The sequence below is a fragment of the Humulus lupulus genome, chromosome 8, assembly GCF_963169125.1.
Source record: "Humulus lupulus chromosome 8, drHumLupu1.1, whole genome shotgun sequence".
NCBI lineage: Eukaryota > Viridiplantae > Streptophyta > Magnoliopsida > Rosales > Cannabaceae > Humulus > Humulus lupulus.
Genome location: NC_084800.1, coordinates 3685758 through 3708450, shown reverse-complemented (window position 1 = coordinate 3708450; position 22693 = coordinate 3685758). Strand labels below are relative to the sequence as shown.

Genomic DNA, 22693 nt, shown 5'->3' with positions numbered 1-22693 from the left:
TTCTAAACTCTTTATATGATATTTATTTATATTACATATAAAGTTGAGTCAGCTCTTATAAATTGCTTCAACTTTTTTATTTTCTCTTGTAATTGTAAGCATCATCAATCTTGTGGATTAGAACGAGAATCAAGATAAAATGACATATATAGACAAGTCTACTATAAAACTATCACCACCATAGGTCTTCTCTTCTCAAAGGGAAGCTTGACTCCACCTGGTTTTCCACATACGTTATTGTAGGAAGGAAAATTACTTTTCTGCCCTACACCAACTCACAGACACATTAGCAAAACCAAGGTCACAAATGACCTTTCAACAATCACGCGTGTGGACCAAAATGACCACAGAGTTCAATGAATATTCAGCTAATAGATTAAAACCTTTTACCTGACTTTTATCTATGCAGAGTTGAACAAGACTTCGAGAACTCATGCACAAACCATTCAGAAATCAGAAGCAATCAACAAGTTCAAGCAATCAGAAGAAAGAAAAATAAAGAGAGGATGCAAGACAACAATTTTATCGAGGTTCACCCCAATCTGGGTTACGACCTCGTTGAGCTCTCCTCAGGGAAGCTCAGATCTGCACTAGACATTCAATTTGGTACATCAATGATCAAGGAATCCATGCCACAGTATCGACAGGTAATCCTTCCTTCCTTCTCTCAGTTTTTCTTTTCGTTTTCTGTATTTCTTTTCTTTTCAGAACCCTTACAAAATAAACCCCTTTCTTACAAACTCTCTCTGTATCTTTTTCTTCTCAAGAGTCAACCAAAAGCTGAACCCCTTTTACAAGAATGGTCAAGCCTCACACTCACAGCCCCTTTCTTTCCCTTTTACATGAAAGAAAAAAAAAATTGTTGTTGTAAACGGTTGGGTTAATTAGATGTTGTGTCTAGAGACTTGCTGAGTTGGTTGTAACTGATGTTCTGTTTGTTTCTGGTTTTGACAGCTCATGAGGGAATTTACTCCACAGTTATTATAGTTATTATTCTCAGACATAGCTCCAATAAAAAGACGTGGGACATTGCCCCTTTTATATTGACGTATAGTCATACTCGTATCTACTATCTAGTCTCCTTGAAAAATATAAAAAAGAAGGGTTAGTCACACCCAACATCAGAAAAAGTTGTAACCAGTGAAATTTAATATTAAGTCCTACTTAATTTAATTTAATAATTATTATAAGAAAGTGTTACATCTTAAATATCAAACAACGACACTCTAAAAAAATATTATAACTTGAACTCACATGAGCAATAAGGCAAAGAGGTTTCTCATAATAATGGAAGTTAGAGTTCTTCTTGCCGCTAACTATCTCTAAGATCAATACGCCAAAGCTAAAGACATCTGATTTTTCTGAAAAGACTCCACCCATGGCATATTCAGGAGACATGTAGCCTCTGTACTTATTTAAAACATTACACCATTAATTAATGCTACATAATCATTTGAATATATAGCTCTTCTAGCCCTAAGAAAGCAGTAACACAATGAAAACATATGAACAGATTGAGATGCTTACAAAGTTCCAACAACCCCTTGAGTATTTGCGAGATCCAGTGTTCCTTCGAAAATGCGAGCCAATCCAAAGTCTGATATCTTTGGGTTCATCTTCTCATCTAAAAGAATGTTGCTGGCCTTTAAATCTCTGTGTATCACTCTTGAAGATGAGTCACGATGGAGATATAAAAGACCTCTAGCAACTCCTAGTATGATGTTCACCCGAGTACCCCAGTTCAGCTGTTCTCTTCCTCTTGGATCTAATTCATGCACCCAGTAAACATTAATCAGTATTTAATGTCTTGTTTCCTCTTTCACATCCCATCTTGTTTATTTGTTAACTGAAGTTTGTCATATGATTTTTAAGGCAATCATAATCATGATATTTTTCATGCTGTGCTCTGTTATGCAACATACATAGTTGTTTGAGCTTGTAATGACAATTGCTGGTAAATTATTGATCAAAATAAAATGTAGATTTAGATTAAACAAGAATGGATTGGTATGCAATAGAAAACAAATTATTAAAGTAACAAAAATTGTAGATTAGAATAGCAAAGTATATATATAAAGCAAAAAACAGATGTTGCTTAATTAGTAAATCCAATACCAAAGATGAAATTGTCCAGGCTTTTATTTTGCATGAACTCATAAACTAGTAATTTCTCTTCTTTCTCAATGCAGTAGCCCAAGAGCCTAACAAGATTTCTGTGTTGGAGTTTTGAGATCAATATCAACTCATTCTTGAATTCTTCTGTGCCTTGCCCTGAGCTACTAGAGAGTTTTTTAACTGCTATTTCCCTCCCATCCGGACATTTTCCCTGCAAATGGAGCTCAAATTTGTAAGTGAATGGATATTTTACTTGTTAAACTTCATTAAAATTGATACTGAAGAAATAACGTAGAGTAACCTTGTAAACAGAACCAAATCCTCCTTGCCCAAGTTTGTTCGTTGGGCTGAAGTTGTTTGTCACATGTAAAATGGTGCCAAAGTCAATGTGCTCTGTGGTCTCCATAGTGTTTCCTGATTTTTTAAGCATTATTTTTAGTGTCAGTATTGTAGCAACTGGAATAATTTCAAGCCAATGCCAAACTACCGTTAGTGTAAGCGTTTGGCCATTTGTATTGCATTTGCGTGATGAGGCAAATCCAGTGCGTGCACGTGTTTGTGTTAAGAGAGAGAAATACAGTTCAATATTTTGTCCATCTAATACTTTTCTTACCCTTTTTTCTATCTCTCCGTCTCTGCAAACATAATACTATGACTGCTATTGTCCCAACAGTAGAAAGAGTTGCAAGGCTGATGATAATCTTCTTAACTTTATGTCCTGCTCCTCCATCTAAACAATCAGTCAACTCATGAAATTAGCTATGGAGAAGAGGAAAAAACACTTGCAATTTCAGAATTTTCCTAGGCATGTTCTCTCTCACCTATTTCTGCGTCAGCAAGGCGAAGGAAAAGGTCTTCTGCATCATAGGGACTAATGTCAATCAGGCCTTTGTACCAGACTAAACACCCTATTCCTTCTACATATGCATAAGCTATGCAAGAGCAATTATTCAGGCACCAGTTTTGACAGCTCTCCTTATCAGAATAGTCAATCTCATATTCATATAACTCGGGAAGTTTCACATTACCTATCTTCCAAAATCCATCGTTTTTACCTCTTTGTGAGGCTAAACCAGTGGTGTTTTTGTCACAACTTAATTGGTTCCGTCTCAGGCACCCTCCAGTCCAATTTCCTTTGCTCCACTCTTCAAATGATTTTGGTTCAAAACCCTTCAAACACTTGCAAATGGGAGACACAGACTCGTTGCATACCCCAAAAGGTCCACAAACTCCATAGACATCGCAGCGAGTCGCTGGTGCCACCCAGTCCGTATACCAGTCGTTGCCTTTATCTATTTCTTTTGCCTCAAGTGTTAGAACACCTGTAGATGTGATGAAAATTATTCCCACAGCCGAGTTGTTGTAGTCCCAATTAAAACGGAGACGTATCGTTCCTTCTTCTGCTTCTTCTACGAGATTGGAAGGACTTCCATAATTTGGATCCATGTCTGGTATACCCGTGAACTTAATTTTAGCCCATGGTCCACTTCTCCATAGTACCTTCGATCCGTTTATCCAAATGGAAACTTCTGGTGGTTTCGTTTTGGAAACTCCAAAAGTGAAATCTCCAACTGAAGGATCACTATTGCTATTCCACGAAGTCAACACAAAACTCTCCCCAGTTTTGACATTACGACCCAACTCTGCTCCTGGTAAGAATGTGTCCCCAGGATGCTCAAAGCTCTTCCATAAGGAATAACGTAACAAAAATTTGTACACCTATATATTTATATTGACATGTGCACTCTGTCCAAATAGATTGAGATTTCTTTACCGTTCTTGCTTTAGTATCAAATACTATTCAGCTGACACAGTAACTCTGTTGTCAACTGTCAGAGTTTATAGATAAAAGCATGAATTTGCAAAACTTACTTAAACGAAGGAGTGACTCATCGGCCTTCAAATAATGATACGGTGGCTTCATTCGCGGAGCTAATTCCGGTTTGTGGCTGACGCTGGCAAGTAAAGAAGGGTTGTTTAGGTTGAGGACGATATGTTTCGTTGATCAACATGGAAACCACATCCAGCATTGTTGGTCTATCAGCGGCGTGATCTTGTACACATAACAAACCAATATGTATGCACCTTATTGCTTCTGGTGCAGAGTATGACCCCGCCACTGCTTCATCAACCAAGTCTAGTCCTCTACTTTCATTCCACAGTCGCCATGCCTACAAAACAAACATGTCTAACCAATCAAGATGACCGTTTGAAAAACGAACCAACTATGATTCAAATTAGGAGAAACTAGTATGAACTCACGTGAGCAATAAGGCTTAGGTCTTGGTCATAGTAGTGGAAGTTGGAAATCTTCCTCCCACTGATTATCTCTAATAGCAGTACACCAAAGCTAAATACATCAGATTTTTCAGAAAATATCCCGCCCATGGCATATTCTGGAGACATGTAGCCTCTGCATTAGTTGATTGAACCAAGAAAATGTTCCATTAGTTCTTGAAAACCATATGCTTCTAGTAAAGAAATAACATTGCTTTCGTTATAACAAAGCATATTTAATATCCTACTTACAATGTTCCGACTACCCTTCGAGTGTTTACTTGATCCATTGTCCCTTGAAAAATCCGTGCTAGTCCGAAGTCTGAAATTTTTGGGTTCATATTTTCGTCTAAGAGAATATTGCTAACTTTCAAATCTCGATGTATCACCCTTAAACACGAATCACGATGAAGATATACAAGGCCTCTAGCAACTCCATGAATAATTTTAAAGCGTGTAGCCCAACTGATCTGTGCACTTTTACTTGGATCTACATAATTGATCATAAAAATATCTTATGTTTTCGAGGATGAATAATCTAATTTACTTTAAAAAAAACATATGAATGAAACAAAATAAAGATTGAGGGATGCAAAAAAAGTTGGTGTATATTGCATGATAGTTAATATGTGATGGATAGGGAACAAATTAAGAGAACATGTGGAAACCAACCGAAGATAAAAGTGTCCAAGCTTCTGTTGGGCATAAACTCATAAATTAGTAACTTCTCTTCTTCTTCAATGCAGCAACCTAAGAGCTTGACAAGATTTCTGTGTTGAAGTTTAGAGATCAAAATCATCTCATTCTTAAGCTCTTCTATGCCTTGTCCCGAGCTACTTGACAGTCTTTTGACTGCTATTTCCCTTCCATCTGGTAATTTTCCCTGCAAGTAGATAAACCTCTCTGACATTATTTACTCTTTTTTTCAAAACAAAGTGCAGTGAGTAACACTATTTTTTGTTAAAAACTCAAAGTAATTACCTTGTAAACAGAACCGAACCCTCCTTGCCCGAGTTTGTTTGTGATGTTGAAATGGTTTGTAGCAGCTAAAACGCTAACCAATTCCAAAACACTTAACTCGGATGGATCTTGTTGTTTGGCACTTTGAAGATTGGGTACTAGAGCCTCACCTTTCTTAGCCAAACCAAATTTCTTTAAGATCTCCTTAACGGGCCCTGCTATACCAGCTTTAAAATTTGGTGTAATATTGAGGTCAGATAAATTTAGATAGAAATACAAGAAACTATAAAGTGAAAATTTACATTTGATAGAAGTTTTATCATTTTCTTACTTCTGTGGTTAGTTCTCCATCGTTGAAATATGAAAACAACAGCAACAAGAAGGGCACAACCAGAAATAACTGTGAGGATGATGACAGTCTTCCTGGTTTTCTGTCCTCCGACTAAATAAGAAAGAATATAACGGATCATATGTGTTAGAATTAAGAAAAAAGAGATGGTACTTAATAAACTTCCTTAACTAAGAGCAAAAAATTTCTCACCATGTTCGATTTGTTCAAGGCGAATAAAAAGATCCTTCCCTCCATAGGAAAAGCCCTGAATGTCAATAAGACCTTCTGACCAAACCAAACAGCCTATTCCATTCACATAAGCATAAGCTACGCAAGAGCAATTATTCAGGCACCATGTGTAGCAATTACTGGCTTCATTAATGTTCACATACGTATACAAGTCTGGTAGTTTTAGCATACTCATCTTGTAAAATCCATCGGGTTTTCCTCCATTTGAAGATTGGCTACTATTGTTTTTCTCGCAGTGTAAGTTGGTTCTTCTCTTGCACCCTCCGCTCCAATTTTCACTCGTCCACTCTTGGTATGATTTTGGTACAAACCCATTTAAACACTTGCAAATTGGAGATTCAAATGTTTTGCATACCCCAAAAGCCCCGCAAGTTCCATATAAGTCGCATCGACTTTTTGGTCCCTCCCAGTCAGTATTCCAAGTGTCGTCGGCATTGTCTTTGAAGATATTTTTCAAAAGACCTTGCGATGAAACAAACATATTTGCGAGAATGGATTTGTTGAACATAGTGAAATACAAAAAAGTTGTTCCCTTGTCAAAGTCACTTTGAAGATTAATTGAACTTGAATATAAATTACCCATCTCAGGTACACCAATGAACTTGGATTTGTCCCACGGCCCACTTCTCCAGTGAGGCGTTGTTTCATTGATCCAAATGAAAGCTTGTGGCGGTGCCTGTGTCGAGATTCCCATGGTGAAATTACCAGGTGATGGATCACTGTCACTCTTCCAAGAGGTCAACACATAATTCTCTCCAGTTTTGAGATTATAACCTAACGTTGCTCCAGCTAAGAATGTGTTCCCTGGATGTTGGAAGCTCTGCCACAAGCTTTCTCCTGATATGCCATCTTTCAAAACCAAGTTACCATCATCTGAAAGAGCTGCTATTGAACTATTTGATCGAACATGAATATTAGTTGACCAGGTCACAGACTTGTTCTTACCACTCACAAGCTCCAGATTTCCATTATTGCTAATCGTTAGAATTGCCGTTGCATAGTCTGCGTTTTTAAGCGGATTCTCTCTGTTAGCCACCCATACAACAGTATGGGGTGAAGTTCCCTTGTACCAGATGCCCACATAGTGATCTGAAGAATTAGTTGGATTGAAGAAGCCTAACTCAAAAATTTGGTTAGAGGAGACTAGAGTTTGTGTTTGAGATAAGGCTTGGGATGATGTTATGTTATAATAATTTGCATAGCAATATTGGGATTGAAACCAGAAGAAAGATAACAGAAATATATTCAATATTGACATGCTACAATTTCTGGCGAACGGATTATTTTAATCAATATTACAACACATTTGCATATTCTAAACTTTATATGATATTTATTTATATTACATATAAAGCTGAGTCAGCTCTTATAAATTGCTTTAACTTTTTTATTTTAATATTGACATGCTACAATATTCTAAACTTTATTTTAATATTCAATATTGACATGCTACAATTTCTGGCGAACGGATTATTTTAATCAATATTACAACACGTTTGCATATTCTAAAATTTATATGATATTTATTTATATTACATATAAAGTTGAGTCGGCTCTTATAAATTGCTTCAACTTTTTTATTTTCTCTTGTAATTGTAAGCATCATCAATCTTGTGGTTTAGAACGAGAATCAAGATAAAATGACATATATAGACAAGTCTACTATAAAACTATCACCACCATAGGTTTTCTCTTCTCAAAGGGAAGCTCACTCCACTTGTTTTCCACATGCGTTATTATTTTCAGACTTAGCTCCAATAAAAAGACGCGGGACATTGCCCCTTTTATGTTGACGTGTCGTCATACTCGTATCTACCATCTAGCGAGTGAAATTTAATATTAAGTCCTACTTAATTTAATTTAATAAGATAGGTAAATATTTGGTACCATGTATTTTTACAAAATATCATTTTGATACATTCTGTTTTTAATAATGCTTATATAGTACTTTATATTTTAAAATCGTACATATTTAATATCATAAATTCAAATTTAATTAATAATATTTTACCAATTCTATCAAACTGCTGTCAATTTTGTAAGTTCCAAATTTAAATTTAATTACTTAATTACATATAACTGATGACAGTTTGATCATATTGACAAAATTTTATCTATCAAATCTGAGTCTAGGGTATCAAATATGTATAATTTTAAAATACAGGGTACCATATGAGTATTATTAAAAACAAAAAGTACCAAAATAATACTTTGCAAAAATATAGGGTACCAAATGAGTAAATCCAAGCTTTTGTTTTGCATGAACTCATAAACTAGTAATTTCTCTTCTTTCTCAATGCAGTAGCCGAAGAGCCTAACAAGATTTCTGTGTTGGAGTTTTGAGATCAATATCAACTCATTCTTGAATTCTTCTGTGCCTTGCCCTGAGCTACTAGAGAGTCTTTTAACTGCTATTTCCCTCCCATCCGGCAATTTTCCCTGCAAATAGAGCTCAAATTTGTAAGTGAATGGATATTTTACTTGTTAAACTTCATTAAAATTGATACTGAAGAAATAACGTAGAGTAACCTTATAAACAGAACCAAATCCTCCTTGCCCAAGTTTGTTTGTTGAACTGAAGTTGTTTGTCACATGTAAAATGGTGCCAAAATCAAAACTAGGAAGCTCGGAGGGATCATGTTGTTTTGAAAATTGAAGGGTATCTCTTGAATTGTCACTTGACTGCATCATGTCAATGCGCTTTGTGGTCTCCATAGTATGTCCTAATTGTTTTAAGCATTAATTTTTGTGTCAGTATTGTAGTAACTGAACATTTATTAAGTAATGTCCACATTGTTACTGTTTCTAATAATTTGTTGCCAATGCCAAACTACCGCTAGAGCTTGGCCATTTGTATCTGCAAGATGAGGCAAATCCAGTGTGTGCACGTGTTTGTCTATAAGAGAGAGAGAATCATACATTGCAATATTTTGTATCATTCTTACCTTTTCTTCTTTCTCTCCGTCGCCACAAATATAATACTATAGCAACTATTGCCCCAACAGTAGAAAGAGTTGCAAGGCTGATGATAATCTTCCCAACTTTATGTCCTCCAACTAAACAATTAGTCAATAAATTGAAATTAGCTATGGAGAAGAGGAAAAAAAACACTTCAAATTTCAGAATTTTCCAAGGGAAAACCTTTGTTGTCTCTCACATCCGCGGGAGCGAGGCGTAGGAAAAGGTTTTCTGCATCATGGGGAAACCCCTTGATGTCAATGAGGCCTTTGGACCAGACCAAACACCCTATTCCTACTATGTTTGCATAAGCTATGCAAGAACAATTGTTCAGGCACCATCCTTCGCAGCTCTCCATAGGTACAATATATTCATATAAATCGGGAAGTTTCACACCAACTATCTCCAAAAATCCATCGCTTTTACCTCTGCGTGAAGCTAAACCAGTGGTGTTTTTGTCACAACTTAGTTGGTTTTGTCTCATGCACCCTCCAGTCCAGTTCCCTTTGCTCCACTCTCCAAATGATTTTGGTTCAAAGCCTTCCAAACACTTGCAAATGGGAGACACAGACTCGTTGCATACCCCGAAAGGCCCACAAGTTCCATAGATATCGCACCTAGTCGCTGGTGCCTTCCAGTTCGTATTCCAGTCGCCGCCTTCGTGTATTTTTTTAAACGCAAGGGTCAGAACACCTGTAGATGTGATGAATAAATTTCCCACTGTCATTTCGGAGTTGTTGTAGTCCCAATTATATTGGAAACGTATCGTTCCTTCCTCTGCATCTTCTACGATATTGAAAAAATTTCTATAAGTTGTAAACATATCTGGTATACCCGTGAACTTAGTTTTATCCCATGGTCCACTTCTCCACAGTGGCGTTGATCCGTTGATCCAAATGACAGCTTGTGGTGGTTCCACTTTTGAAATCTCAGCAGTGAATTTTCCAACTGAAGGGTCACTATTGCTTTTCCATGAAGTCAAGCAAAACTCTCCCCTGTTTTGACATTAAAACCCAACTCCGCTCCTGGTAAGAATGTGTCCCCAGAATGCTTAAAGCTCTCCCATAAGTACTGTGTACCATATTTGAGAATTAAGTTTCCGTAATCTGAAAGAATTGCCACTGAACTATTATTGGATTGGATTTGGACATTGGTTGACCAAACAGAGTTGTTGTTTCTATCCAAGAGCTCAAGATTTCCATTGCGGCCAATGGTTAGAGTTGGTGGAGAGTCTGCAACTGTAAGAGGGTTGTCTCTGTTTGCCACCCACACAACTGTAAGGGGTAAGATTTGCTTATACCAGATTCCCACGTATGTATTTGCAGAGTTATTGGGACTAAAGAAGCCTAGCTCGAAAATTTGGTTGGAGGAGACCAGAGTTTGGCCCTGAGATAATGCTTGAGAAGAAGTTATGTTAAAAATTGCGGAGCAGGATTTAGATGAAAAAATGTAGAATAGTATAACTCGGCAGAATAAAGCAATGAAATCTTTATCATTTGCATTCATTTTGCTAGAACCTGAGGATACAAGTAAAGACAAAGATTACAATGTTTTTGTTTTAAAAAAAAAAAGTTCTACTAATCCCTATACCAACAACATAATATTCCCTTCTTTTTTTTTCTTTTTTCTCTTAAGAAGTATAATTTAGCAAACAATTTCTTGTTAATTCTCTTCCTATCACAATAGTTGTCCCACTTGTTATAATTTTATTTATTTTTTATACATACAAATACAATGAGCATAGAAGTTAGACTATGGGGGATAAAATAAAAACAATCGCCTTCCCTTAGCACATTGAATGTTATATAACATCATAATTTACCACTGTGTAGACTCAGTCAACTTCTTATATTTCCTTTATTATTTTTTTCCGGACTTCCTAATCTTTGTGCTCACTGAGGCCCCACGGCCGTTCGATTTCTTAGACTTTAAAATAAGGTAACAAATATTGGCATGCGTACTATGTACATAATACATTGATATTAAATGCTATTAAGGCTGAGTAAGTTTGTTATCAACATTCTCCCTAATATTGGAGTTCGGTGTCCACTTAGAATAAATATAATAATAATGAACCGTATTAATGAGAACATGGTTAACTCTTTTAATAATAAATTAGTTTTTAGATAGAAATCTCATTATTTTTTTTTTAACTCCAATATTAAATGTTGAATTTAGCTCAATATCATTATTATTTTTTTATAATTTTGTCTCCATGCATGCAAATCAAGTCAACAAAGACATTATTTTTTTTATAAAAATATACATAAAAGAATTATTTAACTAAATTAATAACAAATTAAAATGATTTTAATTAATAAATAATATTAATTAGTGGAATATGGGATATAGAAAAAGTAATATTTATTATGTGCAAAATTTAGCCCAAGTTATATATTAAACTAAATTTGGTATAATATTTTGTAATTGGGGATGTAAACGGGGTGTGGCGGGGTCGGGAATGGCTCCCCCATCCCTGTCCCGTCTCGGGGTCAGGGCTCCATCAGGTAGCCGTTTAATAAAAATGTTTAATTTTTTTTCTAAATTTGATAAAATAAATTATAATAATCAATACTTTTTAATTTAAAATAATTAACAAAAACAATAAATTATACCATTAATTAATATATATATTTTTATATAAATCATTATATTATATATTTTTAATAATATTTATATTAAAAATATAAATTACAATCAAACCGGGACAGATTCAGAATGAGTCATGTTCTCCGCCCCAGCCCCATTATGAGCGGGTCCCCGCAAGTTAAATTGGCATGCCTATTTGTAGTGAGTGTTTTTTTTTTTTATCAATCTCGAGAGTCTAGATCAAACAAAGTTGCGGTTTCTATTCAAGAGTTCAATATTTCCATTGCTACCAACTGATAGACTTGGTGGAGAGTCTGCAATAGTAACAGGGATATCTCTGTTTGCCACCCACACAACTGTAAAGGGTGAAAGTTACTTATACCAGATTCCCACGTACCTCTTTGACAGAGTTATTTAACTCGAAAATTTTGGTTGGAAGAGACCAGGGTGTGGCCTTGAGATAATGTTTGGGATGAAGTTATGTTATAAATTGCAGAGCAGAATTTAGATGAAAAAATGCATAATAGTATAACACGGAATAATAAACCTATGAAAGCTTTATCATTTCCATTCTTTTGGCCAGAACCTAGGGATACAAGTAAAGACAAAGATCCCAATGTTTTTTTCAAAAAAAAAAAAAAAAGTAACAACATGATATTCCCTTCTTTTCCTTTCTTTTTTCTCTTCAGAAGTTGAATTTAGCAAGCAATTTCTTGATAATTTCTCTCCACATCATAATAACTGTCCCACTAGTTATAGTGTTATTTATTTTTTATATATAATGAGCAAAGAAGTTAGACTTTTGGGGATAGAATAAAAAAGTAAGAAAATAAAAACTATCGACTTCCCTTAGACCATTGAATGTTATATAATACTATAATTTACCATGGACTCCAGTCAACTTCATATACTTCGTTCATTTTTCGTACTTAATTATCTGTGTGTTCACTAAGGCACCCCTGCCGTTCAATTTCTCACACTTGATGGAGCAAGTCTAAGAAATGGTAATAATATTTTCGGAGAATTTTTTTTATATATATCTAAATATATATCTAAATATATATATCTATTCTATATAAAAAATGTGTAAATAATGAAAATTATTGGTTTTAAAGGTTTTTTTATTTTTTCCAGTTAATTTTAACTGAATATTTTTATATTTAACAGAATATTTTTATATTTAACAGTAGATTATAAACATGACTTAAACTTAAATAATTAAACAAATTAAAATAAGATATTTTTGAGATATTTTACAATGATAATTATTTAAAAATAATAAAACCATATATTTTATAACTTAAATAAAATTTAATCAAACTTAATATTATATTAAACATATAATATATATTATTTGTTGTCACTGCCAAATTAAAAAACTAGAATAAACATAAACTTATACAAAAATAAATAAATAAATTAATTAATTAAAATAAGATATTTTATGATAATTTAAATAATTAAATCATATTTATTTAAAACCATATATTTTATAACTAAAATAAAATTTAATCAAACTTAATATTATATTAAACATATAATATATAATTATTTATTGTCACTGTCAAATTTAAAAACTAGAACAAACATAAACTTAAACAAAAATTAATTAAAATAAGATATTTTTAAGATATTTTATGATAATTTAAATAATTAAATCATATTTATTTAAAAATAATAAAGACATGCATATTTTTTTTTATCTTATAAATTTGTGTGATAGTTTGTTTTTATCAAGTGATTGGAGCTTTTTTTCTTCATCAAATTCACCAAAAGACATTGCGAGATATATTATAATGTAAAAATAGTTGATGCATATATATTACTGTCTACACTATGACTTTTTCTATTCTTATTTTATTTCTATTATCAATTTCTTTTTAAATATTATTCTATTTTATATATATGTCATGTAATCTGGTAAATATATATATATCAGTTGTTTAAGTGTATATGAGAACAGATTTCATTTGTAAAATAGGAGTTTTTTCAGAGAGAGAGCTTGAGAGAGAAACACTTAGGTCTTGGGTGAGAGATTTCTTTGTACATGGTCAAGTGTACTTGGGGTTTTGTTTGGGTTCAAGGCATTGTAATCCATCAAGTGTAGAAGTTCTCTAGTGGTGACAAGTTGTAATCTCTATTGTTGTTTCATAGTGCAGAGAAGAACATCACAAGGGGAGTTCAAAGAGGATGTAGGCTCAAGTTATTTGGGTTGAATTTCTATAATTGTGTTGATTTTAGTTTTTTTCTTGCTGATTTTTTCTATTGAAATTTGTGCATGTTGTATCTATTGGTTTGTTGATTTTGTGTTTGTAGATGAAGCCGGTGTAAAGAAAGTGAATTCCCTAACAATTATTATTATTATTATTATTTATTTTGTTGAGATAAATTTTTTCTGTTATGTGTTCCGAGAGCCAGTTTTACAATTCAATGTCAATCTTCGACAAACTGATGGCAAAAGTGTACAAAATCATGATAATATATAATTATTGAGGACCTTTGACTGACCGAACCGAACACCTTATTCTATTCACATTGCCATAAACTAAGCAGTAACAATTTGACCCAACCCACCCACTAATGATATCAACTAAGAAAGATTTGATATCTCAAATGAAATTTCGAGTCTCCCACATCTATTCAGAAACGAATCATCATACGACTAATGCTTTAGATTTAGAGTTTCATTTCTCATTTTTAGAGGTGAATTATTAATGAGAAATTATACTAGCATTAATTTGTATTTGTATGTAATTAATAAGCATTAATTAATTACTTCATACTAACCAAATTCTTTCTCATCTTAGGAGTATGCATTACATCTTTCAGTAATAAAGTCTTTCATGAGGTAAGCTTAAGCTCCATATTTTCAATCCCAGCAACAATAGTGGTGTGGGAATCTCCCAACAACACTTTCTTATCATCAGCAGCAGTGTATGTTTTAAACATAGCACGATCATAGCAGACATGGCGAGAAGCGCCAGTGTCTACCCACCACCCATCTGATCCACCAATAAGGTTGATCTCAGAAATCATAGCTGTAAAAGCTTCTTCAGTCAAGTTAGCCTGCGGAGCAGTGCTTGGCTTGTTCCTACACTTATGTGCCATATGACCTGGCTTGTTATAGTTGTAACAAAGGAATTGTCGAGAGTCATTCTGTTTAGGTGGAGGCTGCTGCCTTCCATGTTGGTTCCTGTTATGGTTCCAACTCTGGTTGTTGTTTCAAGGATTGTTCTGGTTGTTGCGGTTGGAATTTGAATTCGAGTTGCGGTTCTGATTCTTAAATTTTTTTCCATTTGGCTTCAGAACCGTAGGTGTGGACTTCTTAGGGTTGCTGTTAGAGACAACAAGCACCTCTTCTTTCTGGTCTTGTTTCCTAGCTTCCTCCTCGATATGAAGGCGGGTGATCAAACTTTCTAAGGAAAATTTCTTAGTCTTATGCCTGAGAACATTTTTAAAATCCTTCCAGGAATGAGGTAATTTGTCAATTAAAACAGCAACTTGAAACTGTTCATCAAGGGCCATACCTTCTAAGATAATCTCATGTGCAATTTTCTAAATTTCGTGAGATTGGGCCTCCACAGATTTATCGTCCACCATCTGATACTTCAGGTAGCGACTAACATCATATTTTTTAGTCCCTGCCTCTTCTGTATCATATTTCTTTTGCAGCGCCTCCCAAATTTCCTTTGCTAACTTGTCTGAGTTATAATAGTCATAAAGATCATCAGATAAACCGTTAAGAATAAAATTCTTACAGAGGAAATCGTTTTCCACCTAGGAGTCCAAGTCCTTCTGTTGCTTCTCGCGTTCAGTCTGATTGTCCTTGTCGGTCGAGGCTTTAGAGACAACCGGCTTCAGAGCAGTGAGTACAAACGCAACCTTCTTCATGGTCAGATAAAAAAGCATCTTCTGTTTCCAACGCTTAAAATGCAAACCCTCAAAACGAAAATGGCTTATTAATATCAACAGAGGTAGAACCAAAAAAATCATCGGTCGTAGGTGTACGCCCTGATTTTCCCACGGGCTGATTAGCAGGCCAAGCTTCGGACTAATCATGGTTAGTCCATAAACATCCCCCAGATTGGAGCTCCTGTCTTGAGGTCGTACCCCCCTTAGCTCGAGGAATCCTCAAGGACTCGCCAAGACTCCCAAGACTGGAGCAAGGAATCGGAAGGCCGAAGGTCGGGTCAGATGCACAGCTCGTGGTATGAGCTAGATATGGAGGCTATGACCCCTTGTAAAGTCAACACACGCAAGATAAACGTGCATATATCTGACATCACGTGTCTGATATCTCCCTGACTTCTCGGACACGCTGTAGGAACGTGCGTGTTCAGACACCCACGGCTGGGTTGGGCCGTGCGACCTATTATCTCCTTACCTATCGATTTGACCATACTTATGTGTCAGGTTTAGGAATTAATCATGAATGTCACAGAGTTGATATGACAAATAAGAAGGTCACGGGATGACCTCCTTACCAACTTCCAGGTGCCTTCTCCTATAAATATGGAGACCCTGGGAGTTGATAAGGGTTGGAAAAAATAGTCTCTGGAGAGATATACTTTGTAACCAAATACCCAGAATATAACAATAATATTGACTAGTGGAGTAGAAGGATTTTAACCTTTGAACCACTTAAAAACGTGTCTTGAGTCACCTATTTCATTCACTAAGATCTTATATCTGTTACGGTTCTACATTTGGCACTAATCCCTTTCTCTCTTTCTCTTAATTACCTGTTGGCGAAGAACCGCGTCAACAGCAGCTATAGCAGAACAGAAACACCTTAAAATTGATAAACCTCAATAAAGAATAAAATTGGAACGAAATTACCGATCAAATTTTTCTGGCTGAGTCGCGGACAATGTCGCTCTCTTTAAGATGTTTCGCGGCTCTGCCCTAAGTGTGCACGACAGTCTATCAACCACGTCGTCCCCAGGATAAAACAGCCTCTGTTACGATTCCTCCCTGCACCGAGAAGATCGTTCTTGTACACCCTTTAATAAGCGTACAAAATATACGCTTATTTATAACTTTTTCAAGTTTGATTTAGTTGTTTTTCTCAAGAGAAAGTTTTTATTTAATCTGTTTGGTGAATGATAACTCTACAAAATAGAGTTATTTTACCACTTTTTATGTGCTAATTGTTGCATAATTCTTGAGTTTTTAAGTAATTTATTAAGTTTTTAAGTAATTTTCAATTTATTAGGCTTATTTTAATTTTATAGATTTTTGTGTGTTTTTATAGTTATTTTGTTGTAAAATGTTGTAGTTAATTATATGAATTATTATTGTTAAGTTAGTGGTAAAAAAAATGTTGTATTATTGAGCTTAAATGTTAAATATAAATTAAGTTATAATTAATATTTTCAAAAGAATTAATTGATTTATTTTATAGTTGAAAATATTTTATTATGATTTAGTTTATGTTTATTTTGTAGGGAAGTTATTTTAATTTTGGGCTTTGAAAAGCAAGGAAAAGAATGAAGAAAAGTGGCATTTTTTAGAAAAAAGAATTGAAAAGCTTGCATTTTTGAAGAACCAGCCCAAGCCCAAGCCCAACCTTGGGCCCAAGCTCCAAGGCCCACCAGCACCCCACGGTTTCCTCCTGAAGCATTTCCCTCACAGCCATGCACCAATGAAGCATTTCCCTCACAGCAATGCCACCAATTCGCATATGCCAATCACCCCAACGTTGACTCCAACTGCCAGAAGCAAGGCCCATAAAGCCCAGCGCCCCTGCCACCCACACGCCTGGCACAACACCAGCCCCTTCATTTATCTTGAGCCCATAAATTGTCCAAAAGCACCTTTGTCCCCTATGACAAAAATACCACTTTTTACCCCACTTTCTACATTTTTTACCCCACTTTTTACACATTTTACCCAAAAACATAATTATTATACCCTATAATTTACCCCTATTTACCATATTATAATTAATTAAATTAATTTAATCAATTTAATTAATTTGAATTGATTATTTTAATACCTCATTTGTGGCTATGAATAGAGAGTTTTGAAGACTATTTAAGGAGTCCATTTTAGGGAGATGTTACTATACCATAATTTCTACACATTCAAAACCTCTCAATTCTCTTCTTCTCCTTCTTCTTTTTGGTTATTTTCTATGTATTTTTAGAGGAAATTTTGGGGGTTTCTCCTCCAAATTTTCCTATTTATGTTTGTAAATTTTTGTTTGTATTTTCTATTCTAGTTATGAATTTCTAATATTTTTAAGATTATTAAGGTGATGATGAAATAATATGTAACTAGATAGTATTTATTTTGTATGTTGATTTCCCATTTTGTGCAACAAAGTTTATGAAATTTTCTTCTTCAAATATCTTCTTTAATCTTAAATATCATGTATTTCGGATTGTTAGCACATATTTAAACTTTGTTCTTCATTAGTGCAAATACATAATATTCTTTGTGTAAGATGTGTCATTAAATTATACACATCCATGCTTAGAACAAAAATATTATGTTTTGCCTTATAAATAATGTTCATTGATTTATTTGTTATTTCATTAGATTGATTTACACTAAATGCTTTGAAATTATAATTTTGAAAAGTGAAGAAAAATCTTATCTTTTTGGAAGAAATTTGTGCTTAAAATTATAAATCTATTTAGAAAATGATAGTTTGATTTATCTTAACTATCACTAAAACTTGTGAATCAATATACTTATAAATATTATTGAACTTATATTTTGTGGATTCTAATCCTTAATAATCTTATTTTACTGTCTTGATTTCTACTTTTAATTTATGTTTATATATTTGTCTTTAATTTCTTTATTATTATCTTTTATTTTATTTTTATTGTTACAAATTCTCATCAATCTTTGGAACTAGGTTATAATTTATTAATTTTGATTTAAAATAGTTTTATTTTCGATTTTAGACAACTCCTTTGGGTTCGATATCCTTACTTACACGATCACTATTCTATATGAACGAGTCGTGCGCTTGCGATTTATAAATTTTTAAACATACCCGTTTTGGGTCAATCAGTGAACTTGTGCAGTGTGTTGAAAAAATTCTGATTAGTGCGAGAATGCTGACAAATATATGTTTGAGTAGTCAAAATTTGTGAATATTTGGAAATTCGGTACAGGCGATATATCGCAGCATGAGAAGTTTCAATTTTTGGCTGAAGCAGAAACGACATTAGATTTTGCGTCTTTATCGAGTTCATTCAACAGGCGATATATCACAGTATTGTAGGCGATATATCGGCACAAGGGTATTTTTGGAAATTTTTACAGAAATTCGTAGGTTTTGGTTTTTGGGGAAAAAGAATAAAAAGAAGATTGGAAGAAGGAGGACAGAAGCATTCTGACGGAGGGGAAAAGAAACAGAGAAGAATCCACTTTTATTATTTTCTTTATGCTTTTGAATTTTAGATTGTGTGATGAGGTTTAATATTATGAACTAAATTCTTATTTAAAGTATTTTAATGTAGTCACTGGATATTCTATTCATCTTTAATGCAATTTCTATGAATCTTTGAATTTATGTTTATCTATTGTTCTTATGTTTAATGCTTGTAATTGATTGGTCATCTTTTGCATGATTATTGGTTTTAATTCAATATCTGAAAAGTGAGAATTGGAATAGCTTTAGACAATAGACATAGATTTCAATTTATAACGAAAATATCAAATTGGTTTGTGTAGCAATTAGGTTTTTGTTCTTAATGCGGTTTATGTATAGAATTTATCACAGACATGTAGAGAATTCGCAGGTAAATTGAATATTTTATATCTTGAGAAAGAATAGAATTGTCAATAGTAAACCTGCTATAATCATAGATCAAAGAAACATATTAGTTGTATTATTATTTGAATAGAATTGAAGGTTGATGAAATTAGAATGCTCTAATACTTCACTTATATTAAATTTCGTTAATTGAATTTTGCTTTCCTAGTTTATTGTTCATTGTTAATTGTCATTAAATTTTCATTAGTCAAATAGAAAGAAAAGTTTGCTATTGGTAATTATTGGATCAATTCCCTAACGGAACAATACTGTATTTCCACTATTATTACTTGTTTATTCGATTGCGTATACTTGCGCAGTAAAAAAATTCGCAACAAGAAACACAAACCAATCTCACAATAATTCCCAAAAATCCGTCCAATGCCCAAAAGAAAACTTAAGTTCTTCAAATTTCCTCAATATATCATCACACACATCAAAACTCAACAATGTACCTTGCAAAGCTTGAATAGGATGAGGAAAATGGTCTTGAATCACAGCAATAGTCGGACCTTTGATGCTTGATTGAATGCTTGAGAGATTGATTTGCTTGAGAGGAAAAATGGGTGAAAAATGGGATCCTTGAATGAATGCTTCGGTTCTGGAAGAGGGGGTCGAATTGGGGTTATTTTTTGGGGAAAATAACTGATATGAAGCCATCATGTGCTCCCCACGTGCCATTTTTTTTTCAAAAAATTTGAACAGGCGATATATCGCATATAAGTGGCGATATATTGCCACACGATGCATAACAAATCGGCGTCTCTGTTCAGAATGGCGATATTTCGCCACGATCACCCCCAATATAGCACAACCCCTTTCACACTAGCCGATGTATCGCCATTGATAGGCGATATATCTCCTGGGGCACCTGAAAAAAAAAATTAATTGCAAATTCCCATCCGAATCTGTTGTCCAGGCGATATATCGCCTGTTATAGGTGATATATCGCCTAAACGCAGTTTAAAAATATCTGTATACTTTTTTTCAAGTCACACTCCCCCAAACTTTATATTTTCCACATATATATGTATTATTTTCTTTATGCTTTTGAATTTTAGATTGTGTGATGAGGTTTAATATTATGAACTAAATTCTTATTTAGAGTATTTTAATGTAGTCACTGGATATTCTATTCATCTTTAATGCAATTTCTATGAATCTTTGAATTTATGTTTATCTATTGTTCTTATGTTTAATGCTTGTAATTGATTGGCCATCTTTTGCATGATTATTGGTTTTAATTCAATATCTGAAAAGTGAGAATTGGAATAGCTTTAGACAATAGACATAGATTTCAATTTAGAACGAAAGTATCAAATTGGTTTGTGTAGCAATTAGGTTTTTGTTCTTAATGCGGTTTATGTGTAGAATTTATCACAGACATGTAAAGAATTCGCAGGTAAACTGAATATTTTATATCTTGAGAAATAATAGAATTGTCCATAGTAAACATGGTATAATCATATATCAAAGAAACATATTAGTTGTATTATTATTTGAGTAGAATTGAAGGTTGATGAAATTAGAATGCTCTAATACTTCACTTATATTAAATTTCGTTAATTGAATTTTGCTTTCCTAGTTTATTGTTCATTGTTAATTGTCATTAAATTTTCATTAGTCAAATAGAAATAAAAGTTTGCTATTGGTAATTATTGGATCAACTCCCTGACGGAATGATAATGTATTTCTACTATTATTACTTGTTTATTCGATTGCGTATACTTGCGTAGTAAAAAAATTCGCAACATCCTTATAAAAATGCTCTGAGAAAATTCGTAGAACCAAGAAGAAAAAAAGGCTTACCTTTTCAAAAAATGTTTGATTAATCTATTTAATTAATAAACGTTTAGTTACCTTTGTTGCCACACCACACCACACCACCCCCCACCAGCTCAGCTCGGTCGGGCGGCGCGCGTGTGGTGATCAAGTGTGTGAGTCTTCACCCATGCGCACAAAAATGGGTACCCCTTGAGGCACACCCCAAGACATAGCATTTGCAACTTATATACACTCCTTGAAGAGTGTTTCAATTCCATGTGGGACTTTTCCCATATCACACACAACTATATTTTTTTCAATTTTTAACAATTCACAAAAAAAAAAAGTTCCAACACCATCGCTTTTACCTCTCCGTGAAGCTAAACCAGTGGTGTTTTTGGCACAACTTAGTTTGTTTCGTCTCTTGCACCCTCCAGTCCAGTTCCCTTTGCTCCACTCTCCAAATGATTTTGGTTCAAAACCTTTCAAACACTTACAAATGGGAGATCCAGCGTCGTTGCATACCCCAAAAGGTCCACAAGCTCCATATATGTCGCACCGAGTAGCTGGTGCCTTCCAGTTCGTATACCAGTCGCCGCCTTCGTGTATTTTTTTTTAACGCAAGGGTTAGAACACCTCTAAATGTGATGAATAAATTTTCCACTATCATATCGAAGCTGTTGTAGTCCCAATTATATTGGAGAAGTATCGTTCCTTCTTCTGTATCTTCTACCATATTGAAAAAACTTCCATAACTTGTATCCATATCTGGTATACCCGTGAACTTAGTTTTAGCCCATGGTCCACTTCTCCACAGCGGCGTTGATCCGTTGATCCAAATGAAAGCTTGTGGTGGTTTCACTTTCGAAAACCCAGCTGAAGGGTGACTATTGCTTTTCCATGAAGTCAAGACAAAACTCTCCCCAGTTTTGACATTAAAACCCAACTCTGCTCCTGGTAAGAATGTGTCCCCAGAATGCTTAAAGCTCTCCCATAAGTACTGTGTACCATATTTGAGAATTAAGTTTCCGTAATCTGAAAGAATTGCCACTGAACTAATATTGGATTGGATTTCGACATTGGTTGACCAAACAGAGTTGTTGTTTCTATCCAAGAGCTCAAGATTTCCATTGCTGCCAATGGTTAGACTTGGTGGAGAGTCTGCAACTGTGAGAGGGTTGTCTCTGTTTGCCACCCACACAACTGTAAGGGGTAAGATTTGCTTATACCAGATTCCCACGTACTTATTTGCAGAGTTATTGGGACTAAAGAAGCCTAACTCGAAAATTTGGTTTGAGGATACCAGAGTTTGGCCCTGAGATAAAGCTCGGGATGAAGTTATGTTATAAATTGCGGAGAAACATTTAGATGAAAAAGTGTAGAATAGTATAATTCGATAGAATAAAGCTACAAAGCCATTATTGTTTGCATTCATTTGGCAGAACCTGGGGATATAAGTAAAGAAAATGATGGCAAAATAATCCAAAGATCAGAATGTTAAAAGAAACAAAATGTTCTGTTAATCCCCATATAACGAAATAAGAATCCTTTTTTTTTTTTTTCATTCATTCCTTTTTAAGGAGTTGAATTTAGCAAGCAATTTCTAATTAATTTCTAGTTAATCCTTTTTTAATATGTATAATGATGCATATAAGTTAGACTTCGGCACAAAAATA

General features: G+C 34.2%; 4 protein-coding genes across 4 annotated transcripts; all 4 read right to left on the bottom strand.

Annotated features, from left to right (window-relative positions):
* Window positions 1-99: 99 nt before the first annotated feature.
* On the bottom strand, window positions 100-3970 carry LOC133793682 (G-type lectin S-receptor-like serine/threonine-protein kinase At1g61480). The gene is made up of 9 exons (XM_062230982.1): window positions 3946-3970; window positions 3890-3897; window positions 2937-3834; window positions 2729-2845; window positions 2417-2529; window positions 2116-2326; window positions 1528-1765; window positions 1255-1405; window positions 100-1081 (listed from the first exon to the last, which is right to left on the bottom strand). Exons 1-9 carry the CDS (start codon window positions 3968-3970, stop codon window positions 1070-1072), a joined length of 1773 nt encoding a protein of 590 aa, XP_062086966.1. The 3' UTR covers window positions 100-1069.
* LOC133794203 (G-type lectin S-receptor-like serine/threonine-protein kinase At1g61480) lies at window positions 3684-7288 on the bottom strand. Its single transcript, XM_062231413.1, has 8 exons — window positions 5894-7288; window positions 5684-5794; window positions 5374-5579; window positions 5065-5275; window positions 4645-4882; window positions 4378-4528; window positions 3988-4286; window positions 3684-3764 (listed from the first exon to the last, which is right to left on the bottom strand). Exons 1-7 carry the CDS (start codon window positions 7188-7190, stop codon window positions 4005-4007), a joined length of 2496 nt encoding a protein of 831 aa, XP_062087397.1. The 5' UTR covers window positions 7191-7288; the 3' UTR covers window positions 3684-3764; window positions 3988-4004.
* Window positions 7289-9044: 1756 nt separating this feature from the next.
* Window positions 9045-10396, bottom strand: LOC133793681 (G-type lectin S-receptor-like serine/threonine-protein kinase At1g61370). Its single transcript, XM_062230981.1, has 2 exons — window positions 9963-10396; window positions 9045-9885 (listed from the first exon to the last, which is right to left on the bottom strand). The coding sequence occupies exons 1-2, from the start codon at window positions 10394-10396 to the stop codon at window positions 9045-9047; spliced, it is 1275 nt and encodes a 424-aa protein (XP_062086965.1).
* Window positions 10397-15034: 4638 nt separating this feature from the next.
* LOC133793679 (G-type lectin S-receptor-like serine/threonine-protein kinase At1g61550) lies at window positions 15035-22452 on the bottom strand. The gene is made up of 3 exons (XM_062230980.1): window positions 21795-22452; window positions 21386-21616; window positions 15035-15180 (listed from the first exon to the last, which is right to left on the bottom strand). Exons 1-3 carry the CDS (start codon window positions 22450-22452, stop codon window positions 15035-15037), a joined length of 1035 nt encoding a protein of 344 aa, XP_062086964.1.
* Between the last annotated feature and the right edge of the window lie 241 nt (window positions 22453-22693).

Coding starts and splice junctions, on each gene's coding strand:
- LOC133793682 (XM_062230982.1), bottom strand. CDS start 3,970: ATGCTTTTATCTATAAACTCTGACA. Junction 2,530..2,728: donor ACGGAGAGATAGAAAAAAGG/GTAAGAAAAGTA, acceptor TTAAAAAATCAG/GAAACACTATGGAGACCACA. Junction 1,766..2,115: donor CCTGGACAATTTCATCTTTG/GTATTGGATTTA, acceptor TGCATGAATTAG/ATCCAAGAGGAAGAGAACAG.
- LOC133794203 (XM_062231413.1), bottom strand. CDS start 7,190: ATGTCAATATTGAATATATTTCTGTTATCTTTCTTCTGGTTTCAATCC. Junction 5,795..5,893: donor CCTTGAACAAATCGAACATG/GTGAGAAATTTT, acceptor TTTCTTATTTAG/TCGGAGGACAGAAAACCAGG. Junction 4,287..4,377: donor ACCTAAGCCTTATTGCTCAC/GTGAGTTCATAC, acceptor TTTGTTTTGTAG/GCATGGCGACTGTGGAATGA.
- LOC133793681 (XM_062230981.1), bottom strand. CDS start 10,396: ATGAATGCAAATGATAAAGATTTCATTGCTTTATTCTGCCGAGTTATA. Junction 9,886..9,962: donor ATTCTCAAATATGGTACACA/GTACTTATGGGA, acceptor ATGTCAAAACAG/GGGAGAGTTTTGCTTGACTT.
- LOC133793679 (XM_062230980.1), bottom strand. CDS start 22,452: ATGAATGCAAACAATAATGGCTTTGTAGCTTTATTCTATCGAATTATA. Junction 21,617..21,794: donor GGCTAAAACTAAGTTCACGG/GTATACCAGATA, acceptor AAATACACGAAG/GCGGCGACTGGTATACGAAC. Junction 15,181..21,385: donor TGGTTTAGCTTCACGGAGAG/GTAAAAGCGATG, acceptor ATTATAACTCAG/ACAAGTTAGCAAAGGAAATT.